The sequence below is a fragment of the Pecten maximus genome, chromosome 11 (assembly GCF_902652985.1).
Source record: "Pecten maximus chromosome 11, xPecMax1.1, whole genome shotgun sequence".
Taxonomy (NCBI): domain Eukaryota; kingdom Metazoa; phylum Mollusca; class Bivalvia; order Pectinida; family Pectinidae; genus Pecten; species Pecten maximus.
Window position 1 is genome coordinate 25039496 of NC_047025.1, and position 17355 is coordinate 25056850.

The window sequence follows — 17355 nt, forward strand, 5'->3', positions numbered from 1 at the left end:
AAAATCAGATTAATAATAGATACAGACTACGACCACAACTATCATCACACACTATTAGTTAGTATACACATCAGGGACAGTATTCTCTCTCTGGTAGGGTGTGGTTTATTGCTGTGAATATTTTATCAAGGAAAGATCTTAATAGAACTAGAAACACCCCATATCAATTACCTAATCGTGACATGTCAATTACATTCAGATCTTAAATTATTTCCAAATGATCTCTGAATATCCTTTTTTATAACAAAGTGGTTATTTACAAACACCAAGTTAAAGATATATCATGCATTAAAATGGGCAAATGTAACACTTACAAATCTGATCGTTTACTGTCTAATGATATTCTATAGGACAAGTTCAGTCAATATATACAGAGTTCATTGTATCATAACATTAATATCAGGTGACCCGGCAGTATGCGTTATTCGTTCAAATCCCCAAAATGACGGCCGAGCTGCTGTCAACGAGACCTCCAGTAGATATTATTTGCTATTGAAATAGTTTGTATAAACACCAGGGTGTTTGCGAGATTAGCTATGGTTTTACCTGTGTTTCTTTTGAAAATGGAACACTCTTGTTTTCACAAAGGCATGCCAACTCTTCCTAATAAACCAAATTGTTGGCTCGTTTACTGCGAGGATAAGTAGAAACTTTAAAAAATCTATCTCAAAACAGGTAACAGGTACGAAATTAATACTTTTCTATGGATAACCATATGGCATTTACAAAGGTACTCCTATGCTTGAATTCTAAAAAATACATTTTAGATTTTCACTTTTAGTGTTGCAAACTCACCTACCCTATGTAACAACAGACCACTTCAGAGGGGATACAATATGTACATGTGTCAATGATTTTTTGGTATTAATAATCAATACTCAGGTAACATATTGATAGCAGTACCTTTCGGACAAATTGCTTTATTTTTATAGTGATGCTAGTTCCAGAAGTGACTCTGGATTTTTTTGAAAGAAAATAAATCTTGCCATTGGATTTGCTAATATTGGGCAATGTATAGGTGAAATACACAGATGGTATGTCCTTGGATTGTAAAAGTGCAAGGTAACCTGGGGTCCATTGCGGGTACAATATACATTTTCAATGGAATCTTACGTAACAACGTGTTTCAGTTTCGTTAAATACCCAATGCAGTACCTCACCTGCAAAACCTGTTTGGAAGCCATTATGGTGTCTGCGGTCAAGCATGACGGTGTTACAATGGGATTCACTGAGAGTGTAGTCTCAGTAGCCCTGGGCATATACTGCCAGGTGTGATGACCGTAGTCGCTTCGGAAGAAGCCCTGGGTTTACAGGTAAAATAAATCTGAACGGAGATTTTACGTCAGAAGTGTGGACATGTACCTTAAAGTTAATGTTAACGTGCAACGAACACGACAAACAACAGGTCGCATAAAGAATGACAATACGTTCTGATAAAAGCAAGATGTCGACCATTCCTCGGACCGGCATTCAACAACTGTCACAGAAATAACTCAATTGTAAACAAAACAAATTCAGTCCAATATATTAGAATGTTCACAAAGAATAGACGCTATAAAACAATTACAAATGTATGTAAATTTGTATATATATTGTATATATACATACGAATAAGGAAGTGTATGCCATAAACTGACCGCCATTCTCGTAATACAGGAAGTATGGCTCACAGCTGCAGACATGAGTTACTTGATGAAGGCTAGAAGGGGTTGTTTGATAATGATATTTCATTTTGATTTACAAATAATGCCAATGACAGATGGACAAAAACAGGTAAAATTAACATCAATTTCCATTCATTATTCCAGCAGTGACTTAGATAAGGCTTAAACTCTTGTATTAGAAATACTCGAAAAGTATTGATTAAACATATTTTATCTTTATCTTTATTATACAGGGGCAGTAGCATTATTATCCGTGATCGATTAGCGACAGAGAAGTCTAGCAAATCGGCGGTGTAAATCCCCTTATCACGATATCGCAAACTGCTGGACCACCCCTTATGGTAGCAGTGTACAGTAAAAATGCCAAATTCTGCAAAATATGGCACATGCTTTAGATATGTAAACATTGCCAGTTAACCTTACATATAACCTCTAATAAAGTATATATATTTGAAATCTGTACAACATTTGCAATTTTAATAGAGCTCTGAAGGATAGGTAAACTGATATTTTCTGTGATTTTTAGAGCTGTGAATACCATGGTAACAGCTTAAAAAATTCTCAAAAATTGCAAAATATTATGATATTTGACCCAAAATGGCACAATTCTCTACACAATTTTTTTTCTGAAACCTATTTAAAATTAAATATCTCTATCCCAAAGACAGAATTAATCTTGTTTGGACATATGTTGTAAATTAAGTTTTTCCGCGATCTTACCTTTTCTGTGGGCTTCCATTTTGCGCTGTAGGCCAAACTAAATTTCCTGTGTAAACACACGTTCGGAAAATCCGGATATTTAAAATCCGGAACCAATTTATTGATTTTTGTTTTAATAAATGTGAAGCCTGTATGTACTACTTCATACTGGATATACCAATTATAGTGTACATTTATTTTTTCATTTTTTATACATATCATAATACAGGAGTTATTTGCTTAACAAAAAAATTGCCCATGGCCAGGCTGTCTTACTGTGGTGTGCTACCTATGTGGGATTTCCAAATGTGTGTCGTTTCATTATGTTATTAGTATATTTAAATCTCTTGAATTTAAATTTCGGAGAACATGACATTTCTACTTAGAAATGCACTTTAAAGATTTGATCTGTATACTAGTACATATTTCCGTCTTTCCGTAACAAAGAATTCGAATGTAATATTATTTCATTTTTTCAGAAAGAAATCATGCATATATATTTTGTTCTGTTTTAATCACGTTCATTGTATTTGGAGTTTGCAGGGGATACAACGTAATAATGAAATAAAACCCTGAACCATCAAATCATCTTTATTATCACATATTACACGATAGTGCGAAACTAATGTCGACTTTATAGTGCTACCTCACTAAAGCAGACTACCAAAGACATCCAGCAGGACACCCCACCCGGCCACATACTGATAATGGACAAACTACTAGTAGTCATCCAACTCCCACAATTCTGAGCACAGATGGGTGGTCCTTAAGGCAGGTTTTATTGGTGTTATATAATAACTACTATTCATGGGGAATACTTAAATTGATAGTTATACAAACAGGTTGTCTTTTACACTGTATGTAATTATAAACTCCTGATTGGTAGAGTTTTAAATGTTTGTTATAGAAACGTGGTATTGGTAGATGGGTGATCTATCATGCATATATTTATTATAATGAAGGCCTGTAGAATTAGCCAATCTTAGTTAGCACTATTGTTTGATGTAAAATATGTTTCACATATTTACATTATTATCCCATATTTCATTTTTATAGTGCCCTTGCAAGACAGAAAGCACCTTGATTTATTCAAAATTAAAATGTATTATTCCCTTGACAAATGGCACACTGTGCTAAACACTGGCTTCTCATCAAAATGTCTGTCTGGGTCCCTTCGCCCTTGATACAGTTAGGTCGTTTGAAGAGGGAAATGATGTATTAAGGACCTTTCTGTACTCATTCCAAAATGGAATTGCATTTCCTTATGGACCCCAAGACACTATTAGACAGTAAACAATAATCTGAATGGGCGGTGGAAATGTGAGGATGGAATTTGATAATAAACACAAGTATATTTACCAGTCTGTTCATCGTGCGAGTGGTACATATAACCTGGCATACATCCAAAAACTGCATACTGTAATGTGTTAGCGTGAAAAATAGATATTTTGTCGCAATAGTCGATACCTGCATACTTACATTGAGGACATTTTGTACGTCGTTTATGTGACGGTTACATGTGCATGCAGACAAGTAAGGGACCCCCTACTCATCCATAGCCTCATTGATTAAATTCGAATTGGAATTCATAAAGAAATGTTTAAAACAAGAAACGAAAAGTAGGATATTTGGTGACGTAATCTTTGTAATAATAGCTATTTTGAGATACAGCAGTTTTTTTTAGTTATATGTGCCGCATTCAGGAGGAACCTGGGCGCTAACACGGACAGGTTACAGCCTGAGATTGTCGACAGTAATTTGGTTTTCCCAACCGATGCATGCAGAAGGGAAACAGCTCGAGGTCTAATACCTGTTGTGGAGTCTAGAAAATGCGTACATGTTCTCTGGTGACAGATATTAAGTAGAATGTGCCTTGAGAGGTATAACATATTATGTACAATCAAAACACCATACGATCGATGTAAACGTTCTCACACTCCTTTAAACATCATGCAGTTATTGTCAACAGTCTGAGGTACAAGAGAATGACAAAAAGGATGTGATATTTCGAACAAAAAATCGGTTTAAAGATGGTAAAATTTGAATATAACACGGAAGGGTAGGATATAGGCCTACTAACAATTACTAGTATTGTACTCACTTTATGATAAATTCCCCGCGTGTTTAGTTTTATTCGTTGTTTTTAACTCTAGCACTTCCGTGATTGGAAAGAGCAATATTTAAAATAGATATAACCGTACAACACACAATGGGTCGGGGATCCCCCAACGTCATACATTGTACAGGCTTTCCCCTATCTAGGTCATCCGGGTTGGTATCTATGGTGACCTTATATCTAGGTCGAGGGTTTCCCCAAAACCGCTCTATTCAAGACAAACCAGGCCTTGTAACAGGTCTAACGACATTGTGTGTCTGAACGTGCACAGTGTGCTTTGTATGAACCCGAAACGGGACACATTTAAATGTCAACATGGAAATTCCGGAACCAGTTATTGAACTGAATAGAATATCGACTGGATGTGGTCATGCGATAGTTACCGAGTCACTCCACTCTACTGTGTATGGTTACTCTGTATAACACGAACACATCTAATAACAAATCTATTCATAAGTATATGAATGCACGATACATGGCCACACAATCATTGAGCCACCCACAATAGGTGTAATGACAGTTAAACTGCCTACACATGCACTTAATTAAAAATAATAAAAAAAAAAAAAATCAATTGTCACAGGAACGTTGGCGGACTTTTTAAGAAGATGACATTAATCAAACGATTTAAACAATTTTAATCAATTTCATATTTAAGGGTATTGGATAATTTAACTAGGGACACTGTTCAAATTATGCTCACATGTACTTAACGTTCTTTTGACATTTGTTCTTTATCGAGGTTGTTTTGGTCGCCTCCCGTGATCACTTTAGACCGGTCCCATATCGCCCTTCTTCACTTTAGACCTATATCATCCTTCTTCACTTTAGACCCATATCATCCTTCTTCGTACTCATAAATACAGAGTACACTTTATACTCACATCCTTTCAAAAAGCCTTACTTGTAGGGAATTTGAATATTAAGTTAAATTTATTACCAGTACAGGGTCATCTGACCTCTATACCGGACTCCAAAATACAATGACAACAATGATTACAATCAATAAATTGTGACAACAGTTCCAATTCCAAAATATAATTTCACACTAAATTATAGTTATATAAGAATATGCTCACATTATGTTCCTTTGCTAATTTTAGTATAGCTTTATCGATATTATTACAAATTAAACGTTATTGCGTGTAAGTACATCAGATACAATGAACTTTATCGCATGAAATGTTACTGTGAAGCATTATGTATGGAGATCATAACGCTCTTTAATCTAATGAGCCTTAAACAAAATAAATTTATACAATATTGACTTCCGGATATAAATACATTAATCTATTTTAAGCAGTATAGATACAAAATTTACATTACACAATACATGTACATTGTAGTTTCATCGGTGACATGACTTGTTGTATGAATCTTAATCAATACCTTTACACCATCACTATCACGAGATCGCGGCTCACTAATCTAATGTTCCTGATGTCATCCCGGGTGTGTGTTCCAATATTTATCATGCCTGGAGCTAGATTTAGATTTTCTATATACGGCCGATAACACGGAGTTGTATGACCTGGCGCTGGTTTTCCCTAACTTCGTGGGAGGTTACCTGTGTCCTTTATCTCACACGGTAGACCATTGTCTGTAGTTACCTGTCCTTTATCTCACAGGTAGACCATTGTCTGTAGTTACCTTGAGTCGATATAAGTACACCCAGTACCCTTATATAATAACGTTACCTTATGTTACTCTGTGGCCAAGGGATTAGCTGTGTGATGGGTTATGTGCATTTTTATTTATGAAATTGAATACAAACAACATGACCAGATGATTCATCTGTATACATAATGTATAATTAATTGGCTGAAAATGTAATAGATTCTACTTTTTTTTTTTTTTTAAAGATTTGATATGAACTGATTAGAACAACTAATTAGTTGTCTGTCGACTGTCGAGTGAAACTTCACTTATAACTTCTGCAAAAACTGCTATAACTCATTAGATTTGCATTTCACAAACAAAAAACCGCAACATTCCCATAATACTAAGATGTACAAGGACTTACAGAAATGCATCATATCAACTCACATCGACCAAATATATCACAAGGACAAGAAACACCGCCTCAGCAAATATTTCACGTGGACATACCAGTTTTTCTGAGACAAATATCACAACTCGCATTTACAAAATATATTTCACCATCGATACCGGTGAATAAAATATAACAACATCAACATACATGGAAAACAACGAGAAAACCCCTAAACAGAGCTAAATACAACACTGAACGTGCGGAGAGGAGAATTCATATCATGAACCAGGAGATATCAAAATAGAACGTGCGCAAAGGAAAGGTCAGATCAGAAACCCAGGAGATACCAAAACAGAACGTGCGGAAATGAAAAAGTCAGATCAGAAACCCAGGAGATACCAAAACAGAACGTGCGGAAATGAAAAAGTCAGATCAGGAACCTAGGAGATACCAAAACAGAACGTGCGGAAATGAAAAAGTCAGATCAGGAACCTAGGAGATACCAAAACAGAACATGCGCAAAAGAAATGTCAGATCAGAAACCCAGGAGATACCAAAACAGAACGTGCGGAAATGAAAAAGTCAGATCAGGAATCGAGGAAATAGAAAACATAACAACAATGAGAAAAGAGTAGATACAGAAGTAATCAAAGGAACAATGACTGAACAATTAGCTAAACAAAAGACAATTGAAACCGAGTGTAATGTCCATTCAATTATCTATTACGACCGTAATAAGATCGGATCGAGTGATACAGGCCTGTATTTTGATTAACTTCACTCGTGTCAAGGCTTATCAGCCCAGGCCCCGATCATGGATATTATACAGGTGTATACCGACACTGTATTCTGTATCTGTATCAGAAGGCACCATAGCCATGTATCAATAAACATGTAGTTAGCATATACAACAGAGTCAGTCATTAATTTAATTACGGCCACACAAACGCAATATAGCAATGGCGACGAGGATTAAGCTATGAAGAAGAAATACATGGACTAAACATTTTCCAGTGTTAGCTACCGTGCAGTACACTTGTAGTTTTATCACAAATTCGAAAAATGGCAACTGGATTATCAACATTGCCGCAATTTTCTGTACACGAAAATGCTGTCGACATCAGATGGAAAAAATGGGTGAAGAGGTTGGATAACCTATTGGTTGGTATGAACATCAAAGATAAAGACAGGAAACGTGCATTTATCTTACATTTTGCTGGAGATGAAGTCAATGACATTTTCGATACTCTACCCGACACAGGCAACGATTATAAAACTGCTGTTGAAAGATTAACAGAGTACTTTGTGCCGAAGAAAAACACAGAATTTGAAGTTTTCAAATTTCGCCAAACACGACAAATGTCCAGTGAGAATATTGACAGTTTCCACACCAGACTGAGACAACTAGGACAAAACTGTGAATTTGTTGATTGTGACAAGGAGATCAAATCACAAATAATTCAGGGATGCAGTTCAACCAAATTTCGGAGAAGAGCGCTACAGGAGGACATGGATCTTCATAGGTTAATAGCGATGGCCCGAAGTATGGAGATTTCACACCTACAAGCTCAGGAAATTGAAAAAACTGATCGTGCTTACCCACAGAGAGAAGACACGAACGCTGTAAAAAGAAAATCAAATGGCGGTTGGAGTAAACAGAACCGAACACACTCAAACAAGCCATCACGGGTATGTCGAAACTGTGGAGGAAATATTCCTCACAATGATAAGCCATGTCCAGCAAAAGGGAAAGTATGTCACTCTTGTAAAAAGTACAATCATTTTTCGAAAGTATGCAAATGCAAATCGAAAAAACTTGTCAAACAAGTAGAAGACAAATCAAGTCAACCATGCAATGAAAGTTCATCAGACGAGTATCTTTATGGTATACAGACAATCAACCAGGTTAAATCAAAACAACCTAATAGTGCGGTAACTGTTGATGGATTGACTCTTAACATCCTTGTAGACACAGGATCAAGCATCAATGTCATGGAGGAAACATGCTACAACAAAATCAGAAATAAGAAAAAGCTACAGAAAGCATCAACAAAACTGTTTGCGTAGATATAAACACACACAAAACATGTACTCTACAAGGATGAAGAGTCGGCTATAATCCAGGGCAACTTGAAAATAGGTCTTAATAGACTCCAGATTGTGATGAAGTATATTTCTTCGGCGTAGAGCAAAATCCGTGTGGCAGATAACCTTAAGCTTAAGATAGGCTTACTGGGTTCTCAGTCCATAGGTTGTGTCGTTTCAGAAATAATTTTTGAAATTTTGAATATATGTACATTGTATATTGTACAGAAGACATAAGCACCTGTCAATACAAATTGATTTAGATACAGTAGAGCAACCGAAAATGATTTTTGGAGTAGTGAATCAACTGTTAAGACTGGAAGGGAATTAATACAAGCGTGTAGTTTGTTTTCCAACCCTACTGATAGATGTAATTGTATTGTGGTGTAGTGTGTAAGTGTATTTGAATAAAATAGACTGGAAAGCCTTTTAGATGCTGACACGTTACTAGATATAAAAAGAGAAATGTAACTTAATATGAGAGAAAAGTCTCCTGGTTTATCAAATGGTCTGGTATCGAGTTGATAGACCTATATTAGAGCAATATATAGTACATTTCGTTTCCTCATAGTTGAAATGGTCAATCCCAAATTACAGTTATTCATTTAATCCACATATACGTTGTGTGATTACAACAATACTGCAGTATTAGAAAATGACATTTTTAACCGAAAATACCGAGAATATGTATTTCAGAAAACCTTCACCTATAAGCTTTACATTTATGCTTAATGCACTTTAGTTTGAATAAACCGGACCCTATCCCCATCTACATATTAACAGGTTTACTGGGTATTCCCGAATGGTTTTAATATATAATTTATCCGGTACGTGACAATCATACTTTCTTTTATTGCCAAAACGGAAGTAGATCTCGCACCCATTAGGATATACCGCATAAAGTGTTCAGTGTTTGTCGATCAATCTTAAGAGATTGCATCAAGTGGGGATTAAAAACAAGAAACAACAAGTAGTTTGTGAGTTTTCATTTACTTGTTAAAAATCCAATGTGAGTCACATAATTGAATTTAGATCCGATGATATATAAAGTCACAGCCTAAAATAAGAATCTAACGTCGTCGATACAGTTATCTGATGTTAATATAACAAAGGTGAACCATCATTTAGGGCAGAGACCTATATACTAAATATATTAGTATATAAGTCTCTGTTTAGGGTAAATACCATGAGATCATGACAGGGAAACTTTTTAAAATTTCTCTCAAGTTCCTAAATAACCTGCATGTAACCGCAATAGGTTGAGGAGGAAGGGATGGTGTTACATCTCTAACAGGAACATTAACAATAGGGATCACGATTATCGGTTTAATATGATATCAATGTAAGTCGCTGATGCGGGAGAATATGTAATGTCTTCGGTTCGGTGTTATTTGCGGTGTAACCAGACATTTTCTAATTAAAAGACATCATACCATCAATATATCTAAAGGTGACGTTGGGGTGGGGGATGGGGGCTGGTTCTGTAATGCTTTTGTTTCCAGCTCTGAGAAGCTTTCCATTTTAAAAACCGGTCAAGAGAGCTTGCTTCAGCGGTTTGCTCAGTTAGGGTATTGTCAACCAGAAATGCGAACATTTCTTTACATCTTCGGTAATTTATGAAACATGTCCCAGTATAGTTCACAAACATACACAACAAGCTTTTTCTAGAGAGAATAATTAAAATTTTAAGATTGTTATTGTTTTTTACTTAATCAAAATCGCCGTCCCATCATAAGCTTTAATTATAGAGTATACCCTGTATAGTCCAGTGGTAGACCCTGTTTGGTCCAGAGGTAGAGTATACCGTGTATAGTCCAGTGGTAGACCCTGTTTGGTCCAGAGGTAGAGTATACCGTGTATAGTCCAGAGGTAGAGTATACTGTGTATAGTCCAGATGTGGAGTATACCGTGTATAGTCCAGAGGTAGATTATACCGTGTATAGTCAAGTGGTAGAGTATACCGTGTATAGTCCAGAGGTAGAGTATACCGTGTATAGTCCAGAGGTAGAGTATACTGTGTATAGTCCAGATGTGGAGTATACCGTGTATAGTCCAGAGGTAGACTATACCGTGTATAGTCAAGTGGTAGAGTATACCGTGTATAGCCCAGAGGTAGAGTATACCGTGTATAGTCCAGAGGTAGAGTATACCGTTTATAGACCAGTGGTAGAGTATACCGTGTATAGTCCAGAGGTAGAGTATACCGTTTATAGTCCAGAGGTAGAGTATACCGTTTATAGTCCAGAGGTAGAGTAGACCGTGTATAGTCCAGAGGTAGAGTATACCGTGTATAGTCCAGAGGTAGAGTATACCCTCTATAGTCCAGAGGTAGAGTATACCGTGTATAGTCCAGTGGTAGAGTATACCCTGTATAGTCCAGAGGTAGAGTATACCGTGTATAGTCCAGTGGTAGAGTATACCCTGTATAGTCCAGAGGTAGAGTATACCCTGTATAGTCCAGTGGTAGAGTATACCGTGTATAGTCCAGTGGTAGAGTATACCGTGTATAGTCCAGAGGTAGAGTATACCGTGTATAGTCCAGAGGTAGAGTATACCGTGTATAGACCAGAGGTAGAGTATACCGTGTATAGTCCAGAGGTAGAGTATACCGTTTATAGTCCAGAGGTAGAGTATACCGTGTATAGTCCAGTGGTAGAGTATACCGTGTATAGTCCAGAGGTAGAGTATACCGTGTATAGTCCAGAGGTAAAGTATACCGTTTATAGTCCAGAGGTAGAGTATACCGTTTATAGTCCAGAGGTAGAGTATACCGTGTATAGTCCAGAGGTAGAGTATACCGTGTATAGTCCAGAGGTAGAGTATACCGTGTATAGTCCAGAGGTAGAGTATACCGTGTATAGTCCAGAGGTAGAGTATATACCGTGTATAGTCCAGATGGTAGAGTAATACCGTGTATAGTCCCGTGTAGAGTATTACCGTGTATAGTCCAGAGGTAGATATACCGTGTATAGCAGAAGGTAGAGTATACCGTGTATAGTCACAGAGGTAGAGTATACCTGTGTACTAGTCCAGATGGTAGGAGTATACCGTTGTATCAGTCCACAGATGGTAGAGTATAACCGTGTATAGTCAAGTGGTAAGAGTATAACCGTGTATCGTCCAGAGGTATAGTATACCGTGTATAGTCCGAGGTAGAGTATACTGTGTATAGTCCATATGTGGAGTATGAACGTGGATAGTCCAGATGTAGACTATACCGTGTATAGTCACTTGGTAGAGTATACCGTGATAGTCCAGAGTAGAGTATACCGTGTATAGTCCAGAGGTAGAGTATAACCGTTTTAAGTACCAGTGGTAGAGTATACCGTGCTAGTCTCAGAGTAGAGTATACCGTTTCTAGTCCGAGGTAGAGTATACCGTGTATAGTCCAGAGGTAGACTATACCGTGTATAGTCAAGTGGTAGAGTATACCGTGTATAGCCCAGAGGTAGAGTATACCGTGTATAGTCCAGAGGTAGAGTATACCGTTTATAGACCAGTGGTAGAGTATACCGTGTATAGTCCAGAGGTAGAGTATACCGTTTATAGTCCAGAGGTAGAGTATACCGTTTATAGTCCAGAGGTAGAGTAGACCGTGTATAGTCCAGAGGTAGAGTATACCGTGTATAGTCCAGAGGTAGAGTATACCCTCTATAGTCCAGAGGTAGAGTATACCGTGTATAGTCCAGTGGTAGAGTATACCCTGTATAGTCCAGAGGTAGAGTATACCGTGTATAGTCCAGTGGTAGAGTATACCCTGTATAGTCCAGAGGTAGAGTATACCCTGTATAGTCCAGTGGTAGAGTATACCGTGTATAGTCCAGTGGTAGAGCATACCGTGTATAGTCCAGAGGTAGAGTATACCGTGTAAAGTCCAGAGGTAGAGTATACCGTGTATAGACCAGAGGTAGAGTATACCGTGTATAGTCCAGAGGTAGAGTATACCGTTTATAGTCCAGAGGTAGAGTATACCGTGTATAGTCCAGTGGTAGAGTATACCGTGTATAGTCCAGAGGTAGAGTATACCGTGTATAGTCCAGAGGTAGAGTATACCCTCTATAGTCCAGAGGTAGAGTATACCGTGTATAGTCCAGTGGTAGAGTATACCCTGTATAGTCCAGAGGTAGAGTATACCGTGTATAGTCCAGTGGTAGAGTATACCCTGTATAGTCCAGAGGTAGAGTATACCCTGTATAGTCCAGTGGTAGAGTATACCGTGTATAGTCCAGAGGTAGAGTATACCGTTTATAGTCCAGAGGTAGAGTATACCGTGTATAGTCCAGAGGTAGAGTATACCGTGTATAGTCCAGTGGAAGAGTATACCGTGTATAGTCCAGTGGTAGAGTATACCGTGTATAGTCCAGAGGTAGAGTATACCGTGTATAGTCCAGAGGTAGAGTATACCGTGTATAGTCCAGAGGTAGAGTATACCGTGTATAGTCCAGAGGTAGAGTATACCGTGTATAGTCCAGAGGTAGAGTATACCGTGTATAGTCCAGTGGTAGAGTATACCGTGTATAGTCCAGAGGTAGAGTATACCGTGTATAGTCCAGAGGTAGAGTATATCGTGTCACTATACGACTGCAGGTCAGATGGTATAGTACTGAGATGTCATGTCGTAGGCACATTACCATGCATCCCTCTCAGTAAGGAGCAACAAGCAAACAACATCAAGTACCATTTGAAGGATTTTGTATGACAATGTCTTTGGATGGGGCCTAAAGCCTTTAATATCAATTAGCCTGTATTACAGTGATATCAGTATAATAGTAACAGTAGATGAAGGATTTGTGAATGTTATATACAATGTATTGGAATTTCGGTAGGTCGGTTTAAAATGTAAGTTGTACTCATAGAATGACAAATTTCTAACGGGTTTACATTATAACCACTAATATGTACACCTTGTTAATTTTCGAGAAACTGACAAAATCTTCGAAGACGCCGATCATCAATAAATTAAATTATTGATCAGATATGAAATTAATGCCTAGGTATTCCAGACGGGATTGACTATTGCGCTCTAGTGTTGCGCAAGATTATTCATGCTGGCTTTACAATCCCTAGAATATCGACTTCACTTTTACAATACGTGTAAAAACCGATTACTAAATAAATGTTGCTTAAACGTTGAACCTCTACTTGTGTCAGGAAGTGTTTTAGGTCCTGTGTTGTTGACAATGTCACTTTCTGGTAATTTCGGTCACGCCCGTAACTAGGTGGAGTACCAAATATGTAGGAGTTAAATATTGAAACCCCTACCCTAAAAATCATTTCTGAAATATACGTATGTGAGTCATAAAATTTACTTGATTTTCATTTTCCTCGTCATCTGATGTTTACTCATGAAAATGGTCTCAGTCCGTTCAATAAGGACGTATTTACTGAAACGAAACTGGAAAACTCCCATGAACTGGTTCTATAATTAAAACACATGGCCTTGTTCTGTTTTATAACCCAGTCTACATAATGACCTGTCTGACGATACCTGGTTTATCCAGGTAACAACAAACTGACACCGTGTACGTATAAATAGGTGTATTATATGGTATTACTAAGCATGGTTAGCTTGACAAGGAATTATACATCGGATATGGAATCGTATTCTGCCATAATTATTTCTAATCATGTTAATTGGGCTAGATAATATTGAAATATAGTGTACTGATTTGTGAACATTTACAAAGTAATAACATATTAAGACTTTCCCATCACTGTATACAAAATATACGTCAAGCCTGCAGGGTTCTGCCAGCCGCTAACTTGTAAACAACAAGGCTGACGTCAGATGCACTCGAGTCCTGTTGACTATAAAACGGTAGCGACAACACTATAAGGTAGAAAACACGTATTCCTTCTGACGTAAAACATTAGAGTTGTACATTATTGATGGAAATCTATGGGCTGTATCAAAACATCCAGTTAGAATTAGATTATTTTGAATGACATCATCCTTCTTTGTAATAACCAAAGGGGCATGTATCTTTTTTTTTCTGGAGGAGGGGGTTATGCATTATACACAATCCCTATCCAGAAACATTCAAAGATGACCCTATGGTAATAAGTACAATGTTTAATAACTTAAATGTCCCCCAGTACATAACAGTAATTCATTACATTATACACAATTAAACCACAGAGCAGAGCGTAGAGTCTATTTACATATTAAACTATAAACCAATTATCTTTTGTTTTCAATTCACGCAAGAATTGTTTGAGTACCGACGGCAGTGTTAGACATCTTGAATTTCCGTGTGCATTATATGCCAATAAACATTATTAGATTTTGATATTCTTATCTGTGCAAAAACGTTAGAAGCATAATTAACTTATTAAAAATACATTTTAGCGGCGACAAAAATATCGATTGAATTGTTTTAATATATATGTACAGAAAATTCCATATGTCTGTATACACTTCCGTCTTATACCTGTATGGCTAGAGAAGATGGGTTTTATTGTTACCTTATATGGTAATATCTATAGCTGTTGTTTATGGTATACCTTCGGGTTCCACAACAAGGAAAGTTTATACGTTCAGATTCTAGAGTTGTGTGAAAATGTTACAGTGTAACGTCGTCAATTGTTTAGAGATTAATCTGCAAACCCCGGCATCTGTCAAGGTTTATCGAATTAAATTAGTCTGTCTATTCTAATTACCGTTTAGGTTGATGAAAATTGTGTAAAAGGATTATGTGTACAGCCCTACAGGTTGGGTGTAATATTTCGTAAGAGGCGACTTAATTTGGTATCTGATCTTTCCTCTAAACAACTCTGTTCATCCTAATGTCTCCGTAAACACTTCACTTTTTGACCTTTAGATATAGGTGTTCGTCCCTGTAAGGAAGGCTTTGGCTTATATTCCCTCACCGAGACTATACAGGTACCCAGTATTAGTATAATGTGAGCGGGATACCTGCTGAGTGTTTTCGGTAGTATACGTCAGTGAGGCAGCACTATGAAGTCGCAAATCAAACATATCGCAACCTCCCCATAAACACATACTAGTAGTATGTACGGGGAGATTGTCCTTAAATTACCACTTCTGTGGACGGGAAGTTTAACAAAATAAAAAACAAACCAAGGTACAACTGTATACATGTATTCCTGGTCGAGGTTCGAGGTATTTTTATCATGCCCTTCGCAGTCCAACGTGACAGTATTATCACTACCCCAATTCTCACTTTGAGGACACGAGCTTACTTGGATTTGGCCTGAATTTACATCACAGGTGTTGTCGACGTAACAAAATAAAAGCTTTTAATTTTTAGTAAAATCTGGTTGCATCATTCTGTTTTTCATTGGTTTCCATGCCAACCGATTTTTGTTGTTATGTTTCGTTTCGTTTAAATCTTTCCCTCGAGTTGACATCTCCCCGTCTTATCCTATAAAGGAAGTGAAACATTCTATTAGTTCACCTTGGAATAATGTCGACGTAAAGTGACGTAAGTCAACATACATAGAGTGGCAAACAGGATAAAAAGAAAAATAATCATTCAATGGGTCGAGTTTGTTTTAGGTGTTTAACGCCCTTCCAACAGCCAGGGTTAAATAAGGACGGAGGGTCAAGGAGACAGCAACAACCATGGTAAATGAGGAAATGAGGAAAATGAGGAAGGGCGTCAAAGAGACGCCAATAGCCAGGGTTAAATGAGGAAGGGCGTCGAAGAGACGCCAATAGCCAGGGTTAAATGAGGACGGGCGTCAAGGGGACACCAACAGCTAGGGTTAATGAGGACGGACGTCAAGGGAACACCAACAGCCAGTGGGTCTAGTGAACAATAACGACGGTATGGTCCAATATAGTTGGATGCTCTCTGGATGCGTAGAATTAGATATAGATAATCCATGAAGTAGATAAGTTAGTTGATAAACAACAAATACATATGCCGCCCCCCTTTTTTTTATACCAAAACATCGAATTTATTTTTTAGTCCCATAACACAGTATAAAAAGACCTTAAGGATGAAATGAGGGGCGATGCCAACTTTCTCAAAGACTGGACCTCAAGTCGACAGTGTGAAAAAGGAAGTAGTTAACGAAATTTAGTATAGATTTAAATTATTATTACAAATTCTAGGAAACATGGCCTATCATATTACCGTGACCGTGTCAATGGTGACGATACACACGCTGGTGAGTTTTTTTGTTTTTTTTTTGTATCATCACTCGAGTGTACGAACTTACGCTCATTATACAGCCATGGACCCTGGGCTTAGCGCATAAAGATATAGCCAACAAAGTGACAATGGCCGTGCTGATTTGTTATCTCAATTTGGCAGAAACCCTAAATCAACCATGTCTATCCGTTTCAGTAGATTATATACGACCACCTCGTTTTAATTAATTCAGAGATGGCAATACTCCAGAATGACTTTGATACCCGGAAGAATGAGAATATATATATACTGGAGCCGACCAATGTCAGACAAGAGGCTTGTTTATCTATACGGACCAGGATGTGGCACTAGCAAGGTCATACAGGACTCGATGTTATATTGGTCTAAACTCGTAAAACAATCGTCAATTAACTAAATATAAACCACATTTACGCGGCGGTATAACTTTAGCGAACACAAAATAAAAGCATTTCATTCAACACCGAAATCGCAAAATCATCGTAGTGTGAAGTGGCGTATATTTTCATTTCTCAATAACATCATGAAGTGACATATTCTAATGTTATTAGATAAAAAGAAAAAACATCACTGAAATTATACTATTCATTATGACTGACATCAGAACGCCGCATTAGTACTCGACTGGCCTGCCATGCGGTTATTGAAAAACCGGGACAT

The 17355-nt window shown here is 37.4% G+C and overlaps 1 protein-coding gene across 1 annotated transcript; it reads left to right on the plus strand.

Moving 5' to 3' along the window:
* The first annotated feature begins 7534 nt into the window (after positions 1-7534).
* Positions 7535-8539, plus strand: LOC117338519. The gene has a single exon (XM_033899875.1). The coding sequence runs from the start codon at positions 7535-7537 to the stop codon at positions 8537-8539; it is 1005 nt and encodes a 334-aa protein (XP_033755766.1).
* Positions 8540-17355: the final 8816 nt, after the last annotated feature.